Here is a 16097-nt window from a genome sequence, read left to right as displayed (position 1 = left end):
TATTTATGATCATATCAATTCCTGTCAAATTAATTTGAAATGATCCAGCAAACATCAGCATGCTTTGGATTCACTTTTGGTGTTTATTATTATTTCAATACTAATTCTCTAAATTTAAGCTTGAATTATAGCTCATAAAGGAATTTACTTTTTTAATTCTTAAACGGAGGCTTTTATTCTAGGAACACCAGGGCTTCCTGGACCAAAGGGTATGAATGGTCCTCCTGGTAACCCTGGCCTTCCAGGAGAACCTGGTCCTGTAGGTAAGTATGAAGACAGACAATGTTGCTGTTCTGTAAGACTAAGGCTTTTCATAGTCAAATCTGTTCTTTGCTCTGAAGAAGAAAAATGGTGCCCATTCACTTATCACTTCATATTGGGCATGAACTGAATAAATTTCATTTTAAGATTACCAAAATTTATCTCTAGTGAGCATTATTGTTCAAGCTCACATTTGCTGGGGAGAATAATTCTCCCTTTGAAGGCTAAGTTGTAGCAATAATTTTGTGTATTGACTTTTAAGTAATTCCCCTGTTTTGGCCCATACCTGTAAAGCACCTCATCACTCCTTACACCTTTCCTCTTGAATATTCTGAAATTACACTAAAATGAGTTATATTATTATTTATGCTCATCATCACCTTGGTTTATTCTTTGTTCTGTAAGATTTCATAATTTAGAGGAGCCTTTCAGAAGCTCTTGTTTCTTTGAGGTTTCAGATTTTTGTCTGTTTTTATGGGGGGTGTGCATGGAGGCTTATGTTGGAGCTGGAATTACAGGGGGTTATGAGCTACCTGATGTGGTTGCTGGGACTCAAAACCTCTGGAAGAATTACCTGTGCTCTTTTAACAACTGAGCCATCTCTCCAGCCCACTTTGTTACTTTTAGGGAGAATTCTTTGGTGCTTTCATAGGAAGACTAGAGACGGATGTGAAAGGAAGCTGAAAGGGTCAGGATAACTGGAATGCTTTTCTTTAGGTGGTGGAGGGCGTCCTGGACCACCAGGACCCCCTGGTGAAAAAGGCAAGCCCGGTCAAGATGGCATTCCTGGACCAGCAGGACAAAAGGGAGAACCAGGTACTAGAGACTTTGTTTCATTTTCTTTTTAATTTTCTAATTTCCTCATGGCCTTCTTTGATTGGTCTTTTTACAGCTATAGTAAAACTCTGTCTTCCTTTTACTTTTCTAAGGTTCCCCTTCCTAATTAACTTCTTTAATGGCATCCAAAAGATAGTAGCTCATGTTTGTTGAATAAGTTGCTTTTGTCTGAACAAGTTCTTTATATTGTCCACTTCCTTTTACAAGAACCGACCCAGCCATTTTCAAGTGTTTCTTTCATTGTTCAACCTGTAATTTATTTATGCATTTTCATCTATGTACAAAGTATTTCTGAGGGTCATCACATATACAGCTTGTGTGTGTGTGTGTGTGTGTGTGTGTGTGTGTGTGTGTGTGTGTGTGTGTGTGTTCTTTTCACAATGACTGCAGACTGACTAAAGGTTATCAGTCTTAGTGGAAAGCATCTTTACCCACTGAGCCATCCTGCCAGCTCTGTAGCTTCCTTTCTAGAATAACTTAGCAAATATCAATTAAATAGATAACATAAGGAATAATCCCTATACCAATCTCCAAATAAGTTTGTTTTCTATGTGTCTGAGTGTTTTGCCTGCATGTATGTATGAATACCGTGTGCTTGCCTGGTGAACTCAGATGCCCTGGAACTGGAATGGTTCTGAAGCACTGTGTGGCTTTAGAGAACTAAACCCAATTCCTCTGCAAGAGCGGCTGAGCTGAAACTCGGATCCCTATAGTTTTCTTATATTGCAACCCTTCTATGTTAGAAGTGGTCCTCTGGAGAAGAGCGTTAACTCAGTGGTAACACATGTTTCTGGTATGTGCAAGCCCTGGGTCTGTCCAAGAAAAGGATATGTGGGGAGGACAGAGGAAAATGAATGGAGTGAGAACAGTGTTAAGGAAAGAGGGGACTAAAAATAAGTCAATCTTCAGCATGTTTGATATAATGTGTAAGAGTTATTAGAAGAAACCTCAACAATCAGCCATTATTATCTATTTGATTTTTTTTTTTACCTTAACAGGTCAACCAGGCTTTGGAATCCCAGGACCTCCTGGACTCCCAGGACTTTCTGGTAAACCTTAACAAAACAAGTTCTATTTACTGGTAAAATGAAAATATTCTCCAGTTCATTTATTTCTCCGCCTCTACCCTTTACTATTACATCTGAATTTTTTTTAAAAACACATAAAGTTCGACTTACTTTTATGGTACTTCTTATTTATTCCTTGCTAATGGCCTATGTTAGGAAGAAAAGGCATCCTTTTACAGAGTTCAATAAATAGCTTTTCATTCATACCATAAATACTAAGGACATGATACAGAAAACAGGAGAAAATTGCGGAAAATTTAGAAGCTTTCATTTGTCCAGAAAAATCACTCTTCTCTCTCTACAAAAGCAGTATCAGAGTAGCATATGAGGCACGCCTATATAAATACATACCAAGAGTAAAAATGTTTCTTGAAAACTCATCCATCAGCTACACATGATGACATACAGCTGAGGCTGAAGCACGAGGGTTAAATAGTTTATGGATCCCTGGGCCTGGGCTATCCAGAATTCCCAGGTATGTGTGGGGGTGCCTATGTGTGGATACATATCTATCTTCCCTCTTCAGTATGTGACCTTAAAATAAGTTGTGAACACTTAACACAAATCTGAGTAACTACAGATATGTATGTTGATAACTTGAAATGATCAGAAGCTTTTCTCAAACAAAAATTCAGTCGCCTACAATTTCCAGTATCCTTTTCATGAAAGTTTAATATGCCACTGTTTTAAGGTTCATAAGTATTAGTGTTTTATAATAAAATTTCAAGAGCATTTTGTCTAGATTGTGATTATAAACTTTTAGTATCATGGTCTGAATTTAATAGGAATCATTGAGTTTCATTAGTCTCAAAATTTGATAGTTGTCTTCATCTTGAACTCATTCTTGAAGACATTTTTATGCCTTTTGTATTTGGTCTATCTTTTTTCCTCATAACTCCTGGTCATGTTATCATTGCTCTGTATCCTAATACAAATGATGCCAGCATTATTTCTCCATTGCTCATAAGTACTTCTGATGACAGTTACATGTGTTTAATAAAGAGAATAGATTTTGTGTGTTTGAAGTAAATTTACCCTAGTGAATTTTATTAGCTTACCAAGTAGCTTTAGGCTTAAAAGCGAGCTAATAATTCAGCATTCAGTATTATTGAATGTATCCCTAATTTTGCTTTACTTCTACAGGTCAAAAGGGTGATGGAGGAGCCCCTGGCCTTCCAGGAAATCCTGGCCTTCCAGGTTCAAAGGGTGAACCAGGCTTTCAGGGATTCCCTGGTATGCCAGGTCCCCCAGGTCCCCCTGGTTCTCCTGGCCCATCTCTGGAAGGTCCCAAAGGAAACCCTGGGCCTCAAGGCCCTCCTGGGAGACCAGGTATGATCGTGCGTGGTACAAGAATTGGCCCATTTACCAGTTCAGTTAGTTAATTTTGCTGGCAGGTTATTCAATCTTTAAGAGTTTAGAACTTGTCACATGAAAACTTCTTTTAAGAAAATAGCTTGTTCCAAAATATACATTCTTTTCAGCAATGCATATGTTATTTACTTAGAGTTCATCTTAAATGGAAAAAGGGGAAATGTTGAGGTTTTCTTACTATTGTTATTAAAGATAACCTGGCATCAAAATGCAACCTGCACCTTTTTTAATGTATGCTTCTCAGCATGTCACCACAGAAATCATTCTAGAGATCACCAAATACATGCTTGTGTTCCATATCAGAAGCTGTTGCTATGGTTCTGTCACACGATCAGCAAATGTCACTAGGCACAGTTAAAAAAACAACAACTTGATCTCTAGGAGCTAGGCAATCACATTTGTCTGCAGCATCACAGCATGGTCAAATTGGCTCACAGTCTCTTCATACCTCGTGTCTGCCCCTCCCCTTTCCTGTGCTCACTCCTCAGTAGTTCAATTTTGCATCCAAGGTTCATGTCTCATTTTGTATCTCTGCTGTGCCATTCCATTCTACTAATTGGGCAATGCTCGTTCTCACCCCAGGTTAATGTTGCTGAGTTCAGTCACTGTTGAGAGCTTATTAAGACATTCGAGGTACTTAATATTTGATTTTTTTTGGATAACTGAAAATTTGGCCTTTATTATTTTTTAAAGGAGAGAAATTTGAGATAGAAAGAAACAAATCAATAATCTTTCATCGTTCAAATATTCTTAATTCATTTCTAAAGTGTACCATAAAACTAGAAAATATATTTAAATGGCAAGAATTGGACTTGGTTTTGCTAATATGTGCCCTAAAACCATGAACTAAGCAGAAGGTCCTGCATTCACAGCATCATTTTCAAAGTCAGATGTAATGTGATCTGACTTGACTGTTTCTGGAGGGTGTTGTTTTTTTCTTTGTTTACAATTGAAGAAAACCAGGGGGGAAAAAACTCAGCCACCTTAACTGTCTCGCATGTGATGTAAAGAACTGAAGCCAGCATCTTGCTTTGTTTGCATGTCATAATTCAAATAAACCAAACTATTATTCTTTTACATCCTAATTAGTGTTGTGATTATTTGTGACGAGGAATGGAGCTCTCAGGTGAACATTTCTTTAAAATAATAACAGAAAAGCAGTAGTCACAAACATGCTTTTGCAATCACTGTTTTTAAAGACTAATCAAAGTACTCAAAAGAAGAATGCACATCAAATGAATGTTTGATTTCTTGATTTGTTTATAAGCTGCAGATATAAATTAAAAGTGTTAAATCCGTTTTTCTTAGAGTCAAATGTTCTGAACTTGAGCTCATAACAAAGAACATCATAAAAATGATTTTTGTACTTTCAAACTATAACACGTGTACAGTTGTTATTTTAACATTAATGCTAAGTAGAGATAGTTTGGTTTATATAAGAAGCATGAATATGGACTTTCAGAGAGTTCTATCATTAAACTCAACTTTAACTTGAGAGTATTTAGTATAATGCGGTAGTTTCTTGATGTTTCTAACAGTGTTGATATTTTCCTTTTTGTTAACGATGACATTGGGTCTTGGTGAACTTCCATCCCTACCCAGGTCCTCCAGGTTAGCTCTTTAACTCCAAAGTAGTATCTGCATGAAATTTGAAATTTTGCCTATGCATTTATGTACATATTATATATGTGTGTATATACACATATGTGCCTGTTTTTCAGTGTGTGTGTGTGTGTGTGAGTGTGTGTGTGTGTGTGTGTGTGTGTAATGCTTTCAAGTTTTTAAATATATTTTAAGAGCATATGCCAACTCAGTTTTTAAATAGTGGCCTGGACCCAAGTTGTCAGAATATTGTACTGCCAAGTATTTCTCTTGGAATGATTCCACATTATCCAATTAGGGAGATTAACTAAATGAAATACTTGAAAATTAATACTTCTGTGTCATTTTTAATTGAAATTTTAAAGTACTCAATTTTGTCAAAGTATGCTTTCTCTTTGTTAGAATGTATTTTTATTATTGCCTTAAATTTTTATTCAATGAAATTAAACTTATTCAGAAAAGCATTTTAATAATAAATAATATGGATTATCAGATTCTGTAGATGATGCAGTCCTTGATTCACTAATGGGGAGACCTTTTTTCTTTAAATGAACTAAATATTTACTATAGTTTGTAGAGGGGGAAACCATGAATCCCTATGTCAATTGATTTCTTGATTTATTTCTACCACACTAACCCATGCACATGAATATTCATTCATACATGCACACATATGCAAAATGTTGTATGTATAAGAATTATTAGGAAATTTCTTAAGATGCAAACTCTGAAGACAAATTTCATCAAGACAACTATGGTAGAGGAGACCCCATTATAACAAGGAAATAAGCCAGCTCCAAATAAAACAAGAACAAAGATTTCCAGGGACCGAAAGAGAAAGTTATTGACTGAAACTTACTAAGAGGTGCTTAAAAGCAGGAGGAGTCCTTTTTTTATTGGATTATTTTTTATTTACATTTTAAATGTTATTCCCTTTCCTGGTTTCCTGTCCATAAGCCCCCTATCACCTCCCTCTCACCTTCTTCTGTATGGGTGTTCCCCTCCCCATCTACCTCACTTCCCACCCCACCCCCAACATTCCCCCACACTGGGATTCCAACCTTGGCATGACCAAGGGCTTCTCCTTACAGGAGGAGTCTTAAACTGACGTCATATGATTCTCACTAAAGGCAAGCCAAGGACTTAGACATCAGAGTAAGGAATGAGGAAGTCGATCAGATGCTAACTATTGGAGATTTAGAGGTTGAAAGGTACTAAACTGATTTGGTTAGATTTTGTCTGTAACTGGCCTTGGTATGCAAAAAAAGGGGAGGAGTATGCTAGAGTGAGACCTAGAAAGAAGTCTCACAGATGCTGGTTTAATGTTTGGTCAAAGAGAGGGTCATTATTGACACAGGAACACTGAGAAAGAAAATTATTAAGGCTGTGACTTAAAGTCATGCATATACTTAGGGACTGACTAGGGACTCCCCGTTACTCAAGATAAATGTCTCTTCTACTAGTAGCACCCTATAATTTTTGCACAAAACTTTAATGTTTATGATCTGATCTCTTGATAAGTTTTTGGAGCAAAACTGCTTTTATCGTGTTAGGAGTCTTATGGCTCGCTAGATCTTAGCTCCAGTTTCTCCTCCTCCTCTTCTTCTGACTCCTCTTCCTCCTTCTCTTTCCCCTATTCCTCTTTCTTCTCCTTCTACTCCCTCCCTCTCCTCCTCCTCTTCCTCTCCTCCACCTCCTTCTTCTCCCTCTTCTTCTCCTTCTCCTCCTCCTTCTTTCTCTTCTACTTTTTGTTAACCTCACATCTCCATCAATCCCTAATAACATTGTCTTACATTCTTCCTCAGTGGATGTCCTTGAGTAGATTAAGGCCATGAAAGTGATTTAACTATCAACAAGATAAAGACAAGATGAGGGGGTACTTGGAAGCAATTTTCACTGTTATTCTGTCTAACTTGCCTAGAATTCTGCTGCCTTGATCATTGCTAGACTGGACTGCTAGATAAGATTTTGTTTTGTTCTATTCTTGCAATACAAGAATGTATTTGCATAAAAAAAGAAAAATAGCCTCAACACGTTTAAAGTCAATTGAACAACTTACCATTTGTTAAACATGATCAAATTGTAGTTATTTAAACCTTGCCTCTGTGATGTTTACAATAGGTAAAGAGAGCAACTTTGAGTGGAAATTAGAATTAAAATATACCAGTTGACTCTATAACCTACCTTCAGTTTCTTTTTCAGTTAAATTTAAGTACATGATTTGAAAATTAGTAGATGAGGCCTGATACATAAAATTGACTTGGCATAAAACTCATTAATATGCAGACCTTTAGAAATTAAACTCTTAGAAATTTTGCTATGATATGGTACAAAGTTTCCCATACAGATGAATCATTAAAATGTTTCATATCAATAAAATATCTTTCTGAATATTTTTATTATTGGATCATTTTAAAGCTAATATTCATAGAACATATCTTCACTTTGAATTATGCTAAGAAGCATTTCTAATCTAGTTAATTGGGTGTCCAGACTGTAAGTCATTGGCTAATTTGTTGTATGTGGTTTGGAGACAATTTACATAAACTGAAATATATTATTGTAAGTTTCCAATTCACAAATGCTCCTAAATTTTTGGTTTTAATCATCATTGTGTTCTTTTAGCATCTTACACATAGCAGACAGTGGTTCTACATTTCGAAACTTGACGTTGATCCTTATATAAACGGGCAAGGCAGGGCAGTATAGCAAAGACTGTCTTCATTACATTCAGAGAGATTGAATTGTCCGCGGTTACATAGTTACTAAGAAGCAGGGTCAAGAAGTCCCAAGGTCTTTTACTCAATGGTCGAGCACCACTTATTCTCTTTGAAATTCAGTGTTCATAAATCATAGCAAGAATTCTAAGAAAAGAGAAATTGTGTTTAGAGTTAATTGATACTAACTAAAGAGTGTTCTGTATGTAGACTTTAATATTGTTACATCATGTGTCTTCTTCAAATGATGAATAATCTGATAATAAAGCATAGAATAATATTTTTTTAAAATGTTGTAATACTTAAATGGCTTGGGGTAGGGTACTGCATGCCAAAATATTTTTAAAGTACCCCTTTACCAATAGTCTTCATATCATTGGAAAATTAGAATATTTATTTCTAAGTTCAATAGCTCTTTATGCTTAACTCCTTATTTATTATGAAAAATTAAAATATGACCATATAAAAGGTATTCAAATAAGGCAAACTTAAAGCAAAAGTAGTAACAGTGTGTGTGTACCCTGGTTTTTATTTTTCCATTGAGTCACAGGTGAGATTTAATTATATTTTGCCTGTGAGAGGCTTGGAAAGTTGACTCTTCCTATCATATTGGTTCACTCTGAACATCAAAATACATTTTTACTTCATGTTTCTGTTAAAGGGTGGCATAGATTTAAATATTTGTTCACAGTTACTACTTTGTTAAAGAAAATGAAGACTTTTGGTGAAATGGTACTATCTTGCTAACTTGAATGTTTTGAGAAGCTAATGTTTAGAAATGTCCATTAGAAATGTTAACACAGTCTCTTAAATAGATCCTCCATCCTATTAATGGCCAACAACTTATTCTATGGAATAGGCTCTACTTTTAAAAGATTTAATTCTCTATATTTCTGGATCAGTCTGTTTGCCTCTTGATTGTGCTATAGGCATAAGAAATGCATACAAAGAGAATTACTGTTCAACTTGATCTATAATGTGAACCACTTCTAACTCATAATCTTATTTTGTACTGTGTGATGTCTGATACTGCTAACATCGATCTTTGGGCTTTGGTGAACTCTGATCTTCCCAGGTTTTCAAGGTTAGACTCTTCATTGGTCAGTTTTCTCTTTTATTAAATGTTTTATATGTGTAATAAGAGAAATGCACTTTATTATTGTAATTCATAAGTCATTGAAAAGTGATGCCATTCTCAAATACTATCGTATTGGGTTTTGACATTTTTGACTTATTTACTATTGAATTTAAAATGATATCAGATTTTTGTGGTCTGATTTTTTGTGATGGATACTTTTCTATAAATGCCTGGTAAAACTTAGATAGCCATACAAACACCTTTACATTGTAAGCTGCATCAAGATATTTAGTTAAGCAAGCATCTTGATAATTTGTAATCTCTGGATAGGGATTTTTTTTCTTGAATTTTTTTTTTTTTTTTTTTTGCCCACATTTGCCCTGATCTGTGTGATCAAAGCTATTTTTCCATAAGAGAGGAAGAAAGCTATTGGATACAGTTAAAATAAAACTCTGTTTTTTACTAGAAGGCTAATTTAATTTTTTGGAGACAGTGCAAATACCATGTCTGAGATGACATAGAATTCTCAGTATTTTCTTTTAGTTGATAATAGAGCAGTGCCTTTTCCTCAAATGATGCCGTACTCTGGAAACTCCAAATGGAGAATGGTGGCACGCAAAGGTTCATTTTCCCTCTCTTGTATCTTCCCTCATCATTGTTCTTGGTTTGCTTCAGAGTCTTCAGTTTTAGCTCAACAGTCTAAATTGCTAGCAGACTTCTAGCCGAAATTGTACAAATTACCGAGTTTATTTAGAAAAACTTATTCTAGTGTATTTGAGCTAAGCAGCTGTGGTTATGTTTTTTTTTTTGTTTTTTTTTTCAAGTACAAAGTAACCCCAACCTTTCTTTACAATTGCGAAAGGAGTTTTCATGATTGCGATATCTATTTGCCAAGCCAAGTTGATTGTATGATTTAAGTTGTCTAAATGTCAAAATTAATTGCTGTATTATCACGAACTTGCTTCCTCTTTGTCATAATCAGATAATTAACACATTATGAAACTACTGAAAATTCTTTATACGTTAAAAATGTCACAAGATCCATTCTTATCTTTAATTTTACTACTAATAATTAGTAGTAATTATAACTATAAAAATGCCAACATTTCATGGTTCTTAGGATTGGGTGGGTGCTGACTTAGCACGTTTCAACAGCTGCTTCACTTAGTCTTTCCAAAAAACAGGTAAAACCCAATGCTATTTTTGTTTCTATTTTATAGAAGAAGAAAATGAAGCTGAAAAGATTAATAATCTTGTTAAAGTCACAGAGCTAATCACTGAAGGAGCTAGGATTCAAACCCAGCATTGTAATTCCAGTATCCAGTGCTTCTAATTACTGTGATATTCAGTCTTGTTAGTGTATTTCCATTGATTTAGAATAATGAAAATTAGGGATGGTCATTAAGGATTGGGTTTTATCTCATGTCAAAAATAAGACCCTTTGTCTACAATAAACACCAGCACACTGTTTCAAATTCCTATGCATATAGGTTAGGATTCCTTTAAAAATCATACCTGCATAAAAACACTTTTTCTTGAAATATTTTTTTAATTAAGACTTCCATAGGAGAGAAGATATATGTGTTAATTGACTTGGGGCTTTGAAATTATTTTCTTAAGACAAAAAAGATTAATTGCCTCAGCTTCAGCCAGTAAGCACTCTACAAACAGTTAGCATGTTTCCCTACCTTCTTCCAAAAGGCTTGCCCAGTGATAAAGCCACCTGGTTGCTTAAGGGAACTGATATCTTTATTTAGAACAATATGGTAAAATTTAGAACAAAATTTTACAAACCCATGGAAATACTTTGAAATAAATTTTATATGTCCTATACTGAAACAATAGATATATGGCATTTAAAGCATATCCCATATGCCAAATGTATCACTAAAATGGACTTAAAGTTAGTGTGCTTAACCGTTTTAACTGCTCAATCAGTCATTGCTCAGATGTTAGATGTTTGCCTAGCATACATAGGGTCACATGCATGACCCACACAATACAAAAATTGCACAGTAGTAAAAGATAAATGAATATATCTTCTTATAAATAAAGCAGTTGAACTCTTTGAGGTACTGAAAATCTAACCCAGGAGTTTGTCAAATGTTTGATGCTCATCCCTAAGTAGTTTTATTTTAATCTCAGTAAGAGAAATGGCATGAATTGCTCATTGCTCGACAACAGTCATTCTCTAAGTGTTGGTCATGCAGCTAGCAGTGCTAAGTACTAAAGGACTTACTCTTGGGAACCCTTCCCAATGATACTGGACCCAATAGTCCAGGATATGACCCAGGAAACTGTTTTGACATCTCCATTCCCACAGAAACATGCTGCAGTTTGAGACTAATGCTATCCTATGTCTCATTTCAATTTGAATCCAACACTTGTTTTGTGGACTACAGAAGCAAACATCATATCCAGAGTTACTTTAGACCCGAGTTTACTATGTTTAGCAGAAAATAAGATACAAAGGTCTGTGAAGATTTTGCTGAATTGGTAGACTACTTGGATAATATACATGAATCCCCAGGATGATACAAACTAAATGTTGTGGTACATCCCTATAATCCTAACATTTGGGAGGTGGGGCAAGCAGATCAGAAGTTCAAGGTCCCTTGTTTGCTGCATAATGAGTTAAATAGCAACCTGAGATACATGAGGCACAAAGGGTCTACAAACCAGCATTAATAACAAAAATTCTACATTTACTCAGTCTGCATCTATGTATTTTACCCCACAAACTGACACAAAGATGACTGATATTCTAAAAACCAGGAATACTATACTAATATGTGACTGTTTGCTGTGCATTACCAAGGTCCACCTGGTACAGAAGGTCCTCGTGGCCCCCCTGGAAATGGAGGTATTAAAGGAGAGAGGGGAAATCCAGGTCCACCTGGGCAACCAGGCTTACCTGGCTTGAAAGGAGATCAAGGACCACCAGGCCTCCCGGTAAGAAATGAGACTAGACATTTGATGGTAGAATACAGTGGTTGACAGCTTTCGAAATGGGAATTCCAAGCAGCAGAACTTTGCTAACACTCACCACATGGCTCACTGGTGAAGTAAAAAGAAAAGTAGAAGGCAAGGTTTCTAGTCTTCCCACTAAAATGTCTTTGCTGTTTTATGCTAAAAGAGTTTTGGTGAGAACAAACCTATGAAAAGGAAACTTACATATACACCTCAGTACACTGCATTTGGACGGATACACCCATAGGAGAGTAATTATGGTGAGTGGGAATAGTTCCGACTTTGAAATTAGAGTCAAGGTGTAGTCTCAGTCGTACTGTATCTCTAAGTTTAAGTTTCTCTCTTATATAGCCACAGTGCAGTTATTAACTTGACAAAATTGAACAGAAATCAAATATTTTAATTTCTACTATCTCCATTCTGATTTTATCAGATGGTATAGTAATATAGATTTTAACATTTCATCCTGTAGCAAGGTATCTGGACCAAATCATGTATTCCACTTAACTGCTGCATCTCTTTATTCTATAATATGAAATAGTTTCTTAGCCTTTTTTCTTTCATGACTTTGATACATAAAAATGTAGCCTCTCCTCACTTTAAAAATAAAATAAGCCTTCCTTTGTCTAATTTGTCATTTCCATTAAATTCAGGTTATATAGCCTTAGCTAGAATACTATAAGAGCAACAAAAATACTGTCCTCATCAAGATTTCTCCATAAGTTTAACATCTATTAATGCGTTTTGAATGGAAAAATTTTACTGGGTTAATGGCAAAAATGATGACTTCGTAGACTCCGCATTATCTCCACATGTACCATTTAGTCCTACTGTAGGCAAGAGATGTCCCTTCTATTCTATGCAGTCACATATTTATTATGAATATGGACTCATGGTTCTTTCCCAATGATTTATAAATTTTTAAGCTGCCATTGCTTATTTTGCTATTCACATCTTTCCAGAGAGCTGCATGGAGCTGGATCTGCTGGCATTCTGACATGCTTCTAAAACCGCCTTTTCTTTGACACTTTTCTATATTTTGACATAAAAATACATTCTCACCTTAGGCCCTTTCCAGTCCTGCTATTAAAGGCTTCATAGTCCTACAGTTAGTGCACTACAGTAGCCTCTTGAATCATTTTGACATTATGTGTGCTTCCTTTTAGATTCTTGAGCTTCTCTCTCTCTCTCTCTCTCTCTCTCTCTCTCTCTCTCTCTCTCTCTCTCTCTCTCATTTTTGTTGCTTCTATACTATCAGTGGCTCCTCAACCTATTATAGTTCCTATATTATATTTGCCAAGTCTTTTTTATAATTTCTATACAAATGATTCTAATCTAAGCATCTATTGCCTCAGATCTAGAGTAAAAAAGAAAGTGATTTTTTTAATAACCATTACTGACTAAATATTCTATTATCAACTATTTTCTAAGCATTTAAGAAGTTTGTCATTTAATCTTTACTGTCACTCCATAAAGTAGGCCTACTACTATTTTCTCTGTGCTGGGTAAAAGGTAATAAGCAGACTGAGAATTTGGATCCTTTCAGTTTAACTGGAACAACAGCTCTCTAAGCTACCATGCAATACTTGAATATTTTTCCCATTTTTTAATTGGGTATTTTCTTTATTTACATTTCAAATGTTATCCCCTTTCCTGTTTTCCCATCCATAAGCCCCCTATCCCCCCTCCCCTTCTTCAATAAGGGTGTTCCCCCACCCACTCACCCTTCCTGCCTCCCCACCCTGACATTCCCTACACTGGGGGTCCAGCCTTGGCAGGACCAAGGGCTTCTCCTCCCATTGGTGCCCAATAAGGTCATCCTCTGTTACATACGCAGCTGGAGTCATGGGTCTACTCCGTCTTAGTTATGTTTCTAACAGCAATGATTTTTGTTTATTCAGGGTAACCCTGGCCGACCAGGTCTTAATGGAATGAAAGGAGATCCTGGTCTCCCTGGTGTTCCAGGATTCCCAGGTATTTGAAAGAATGGTTTAAGGTTTTCCATTATATTCTTAAGTGTTTTTATTTATTCTTTGAACATTCCATATATTCAATATATTGATATTATATGTGCATTCATTACCTTCCTCCAGCTCATCTCTCTCCCAAATTCATATTCTCTTTATTGATTGCTGTTACTACTACTATACTATATGCTATATTATACTACTACAGTAGTAGTAGTAGTAGTAGTAGTAGTAGTAGTAGTAGTAGTAGTAGTAGTAGTTGTTGTTGTTGTTGTTGTTGTTGTTATTGTATAAACAATTCCCTAAGTCCAACTAGGGCTGACCATATTAAGCTCATTTGGAAAAACCTGTTTTTTGTTACCTTTTTTTCTTATTTTCCTATATAAGGCTGTCTTGTTGCATATTTGTGCAGTTTTATTTTATATATCATCTTTCCAGGAATGAAAGGACCCATTGGAGTACCAGGCTCAATTGGCCCTGATGGGGAACCAGGTCTTACCGGGCCCCCAGGTAAGAATTTTTCTTCTAAGCCTGTTTATGCCTGATACTTAGAAACACAAAAGACTTTTAAAAGTATCCATTCTGTCTTTCAAATTATAAAAATGATTTTTCTTATCAACATCATTTCTAATTTCTAAACTATTTATTTAATTCTATTATATTGATAGCCACCCTATTAAATTTAAGGTAGACATTTCTAGCCCCATCCAACAGTAGGAAAAGCTAGCTAGTAAGAATTGGGCTTCCAGATCAGGCCTAGCTCGATTTCTCTGAATTCTTTAAGTCTGTGGTGTCTTCAGAAATAGAACCTTACCATCAAGTTTTGGGTAACCAATAGCCTGTTATGTTTGGGAGTGGTCTATGGCAACTCACTGTCCAATGACTTCAAAAGAAGTAACTCATTCCTGCACTGGACTTTTCGTTTGTTAGCCTATGGTTTCTACTAGAGGTATTGTTGCTCTGTTACTGAGTAACTATATTTTTCTCTCTCTCTCTCTCTCTCTCTCTCTCTCTCTCTCTCTCTCTGTGTGTGTGTGTGTGTGTGTGTGTGTGTGTGTGTGTGTGTAAATGTCTGTAATAATAGGTTTCCATTTGTGTTTAGCAGTTTTTTAATAGCCCATCCATCCTAATTGCCTCTCCTCTACACTGCCCTTCCTTTCCCCACCCCAAATTAACCTTTATTGTTACTAGTCCCGTTTAACCCTTAATAACTGGTTTTTTCCTTCCTCCTCTGAAATTTCCTCTCCATGGCCCTTTATTACTTTCCTGACTTCTGTGGATATTCCAAGTGAAACACTCACTAATGGCTTAAAGCTAACATCCACAGATTAGAGAAAACATGACCTTTGTTTTTTCTGGATGTGGGTTACCTACTCAGAATGATTGTTTCTAGTTTATTCATTTATCTGTAAATTTCATGTTATAATTTCCTTAATATTTGAATAATATTTCATTATATAAATATATTACATTTTAAATACCCTTTCATCAGTTGATCAATATCTCTAGGCTGTTTTCTTTCTCTGGCTATTGTGAAGAGAAAACAGCAATAAACATCAATGAACAGATAAATATATCTTTTGGGATTACTCAAGAGTCATACAACTGGATCATGTGTAGATCTACTGCTAGCTTTCTGAAGAACCTCCACTCATTTTCATATTGGCTGCACAAGGATGTACTCCTACCAGCAGGGAAGAAGTATTTCTCTTTCCCCACATCCATGCCAACATTTGTCATTTTGTTTTGTTTTTGTTTGCTTGTTTGTGTAGGTTATACGTTTATGGGCATTCTGATTTGGTAAGATGAAGTCTCAAAGTTCATTTGCATTTCCCTGACATCTAAATATGTTAAATATTTTAAACGGTTTAGTGCTGTTTATGTCCTGTTGTTGGATTTTTTTCCTTTAATGAGTATAAAATTTTCATCTTTATCTTCTAACTAGTTTCAGTTTTAAATCTATTTCATCAGATATTAGAAAAGCTATACTATGCTTTTTTATCCATTTTCTTAGACTATCCTTTCCCATCCTTTCACCTAACATGTTAGGTGTGTTTTGTTTTGTTTTTTTTTTTTTTTTTTGGTGGCAGCATCAACAACAATAGAGATGTATCTTGTTTTCTGATCCAATCTGTCAATCTGTGTCACTTTATTGGACAGTTAAGAACCTTAAAGTTATTGTTGAACAATATACACTGATTTCTGATATTTCATTGTCGTGTGAGGT

General features: G+C 35.5%; 1 protein-coding gene across 1 annotated transcript in view; it reads left to right on the top strand.

Moving 5' to 3' along the window:
• The window catches only part of LOC116888646 (collagen alpha-5(IV) chain-like), a 760537-nt gene that overhangs the window by 729893 nt on the left and 14547 nt on the right, over positions 1-16097 (top strand). Inside the window, exons 38-46 of the mRNA XM_032889937.1 lie at positions 183-263; positions 979-1077; positions 2097-2147; positions 3309-3494; positions 5139-5147; positions 8931-8939; positions 11752-11885; positions 13805-13877; positions 14309-14380. Coding sequence (XP_032745828.1) covers positions 183-263; positions 979-1077; positions 2097-2147; positions 3309-3494; positions 5139-5147; positions 8931-8939; positions 11752-11885; positions 13805-13877; positions 14309-14380 — 714 coding nt within the window. The remainder of the gene's footprint in view (positions 1-182; positions 264-978; positions 1078-2096; positions 2148-3308; positions 3495-5138; positions 5148-8930; positions 8940-11751; positions 11886-13804; positions 13878-14308; positions 14381-16097) is intronic.

Source organism: Rattus rattus, chromosome X, assembly GCF_011064425.1.
Source record: "Rattus rattus isolate New Zealand chromosome X, Rrattus_CSIRO_v1, whole genome shotgun sequence".
NCBI classification, from domain to species: domain Eukaryota; kingdom Metazoa; phylum Chordata; class Mammalia; order Rodentia; family Muridae; genus Rattus; species Rattus rattus.
The sequence above is the reverse complement of the archived record's forward strand: the minus strand, read 5'-3'. Positions and strand labels throughout refer to the sequence as shown.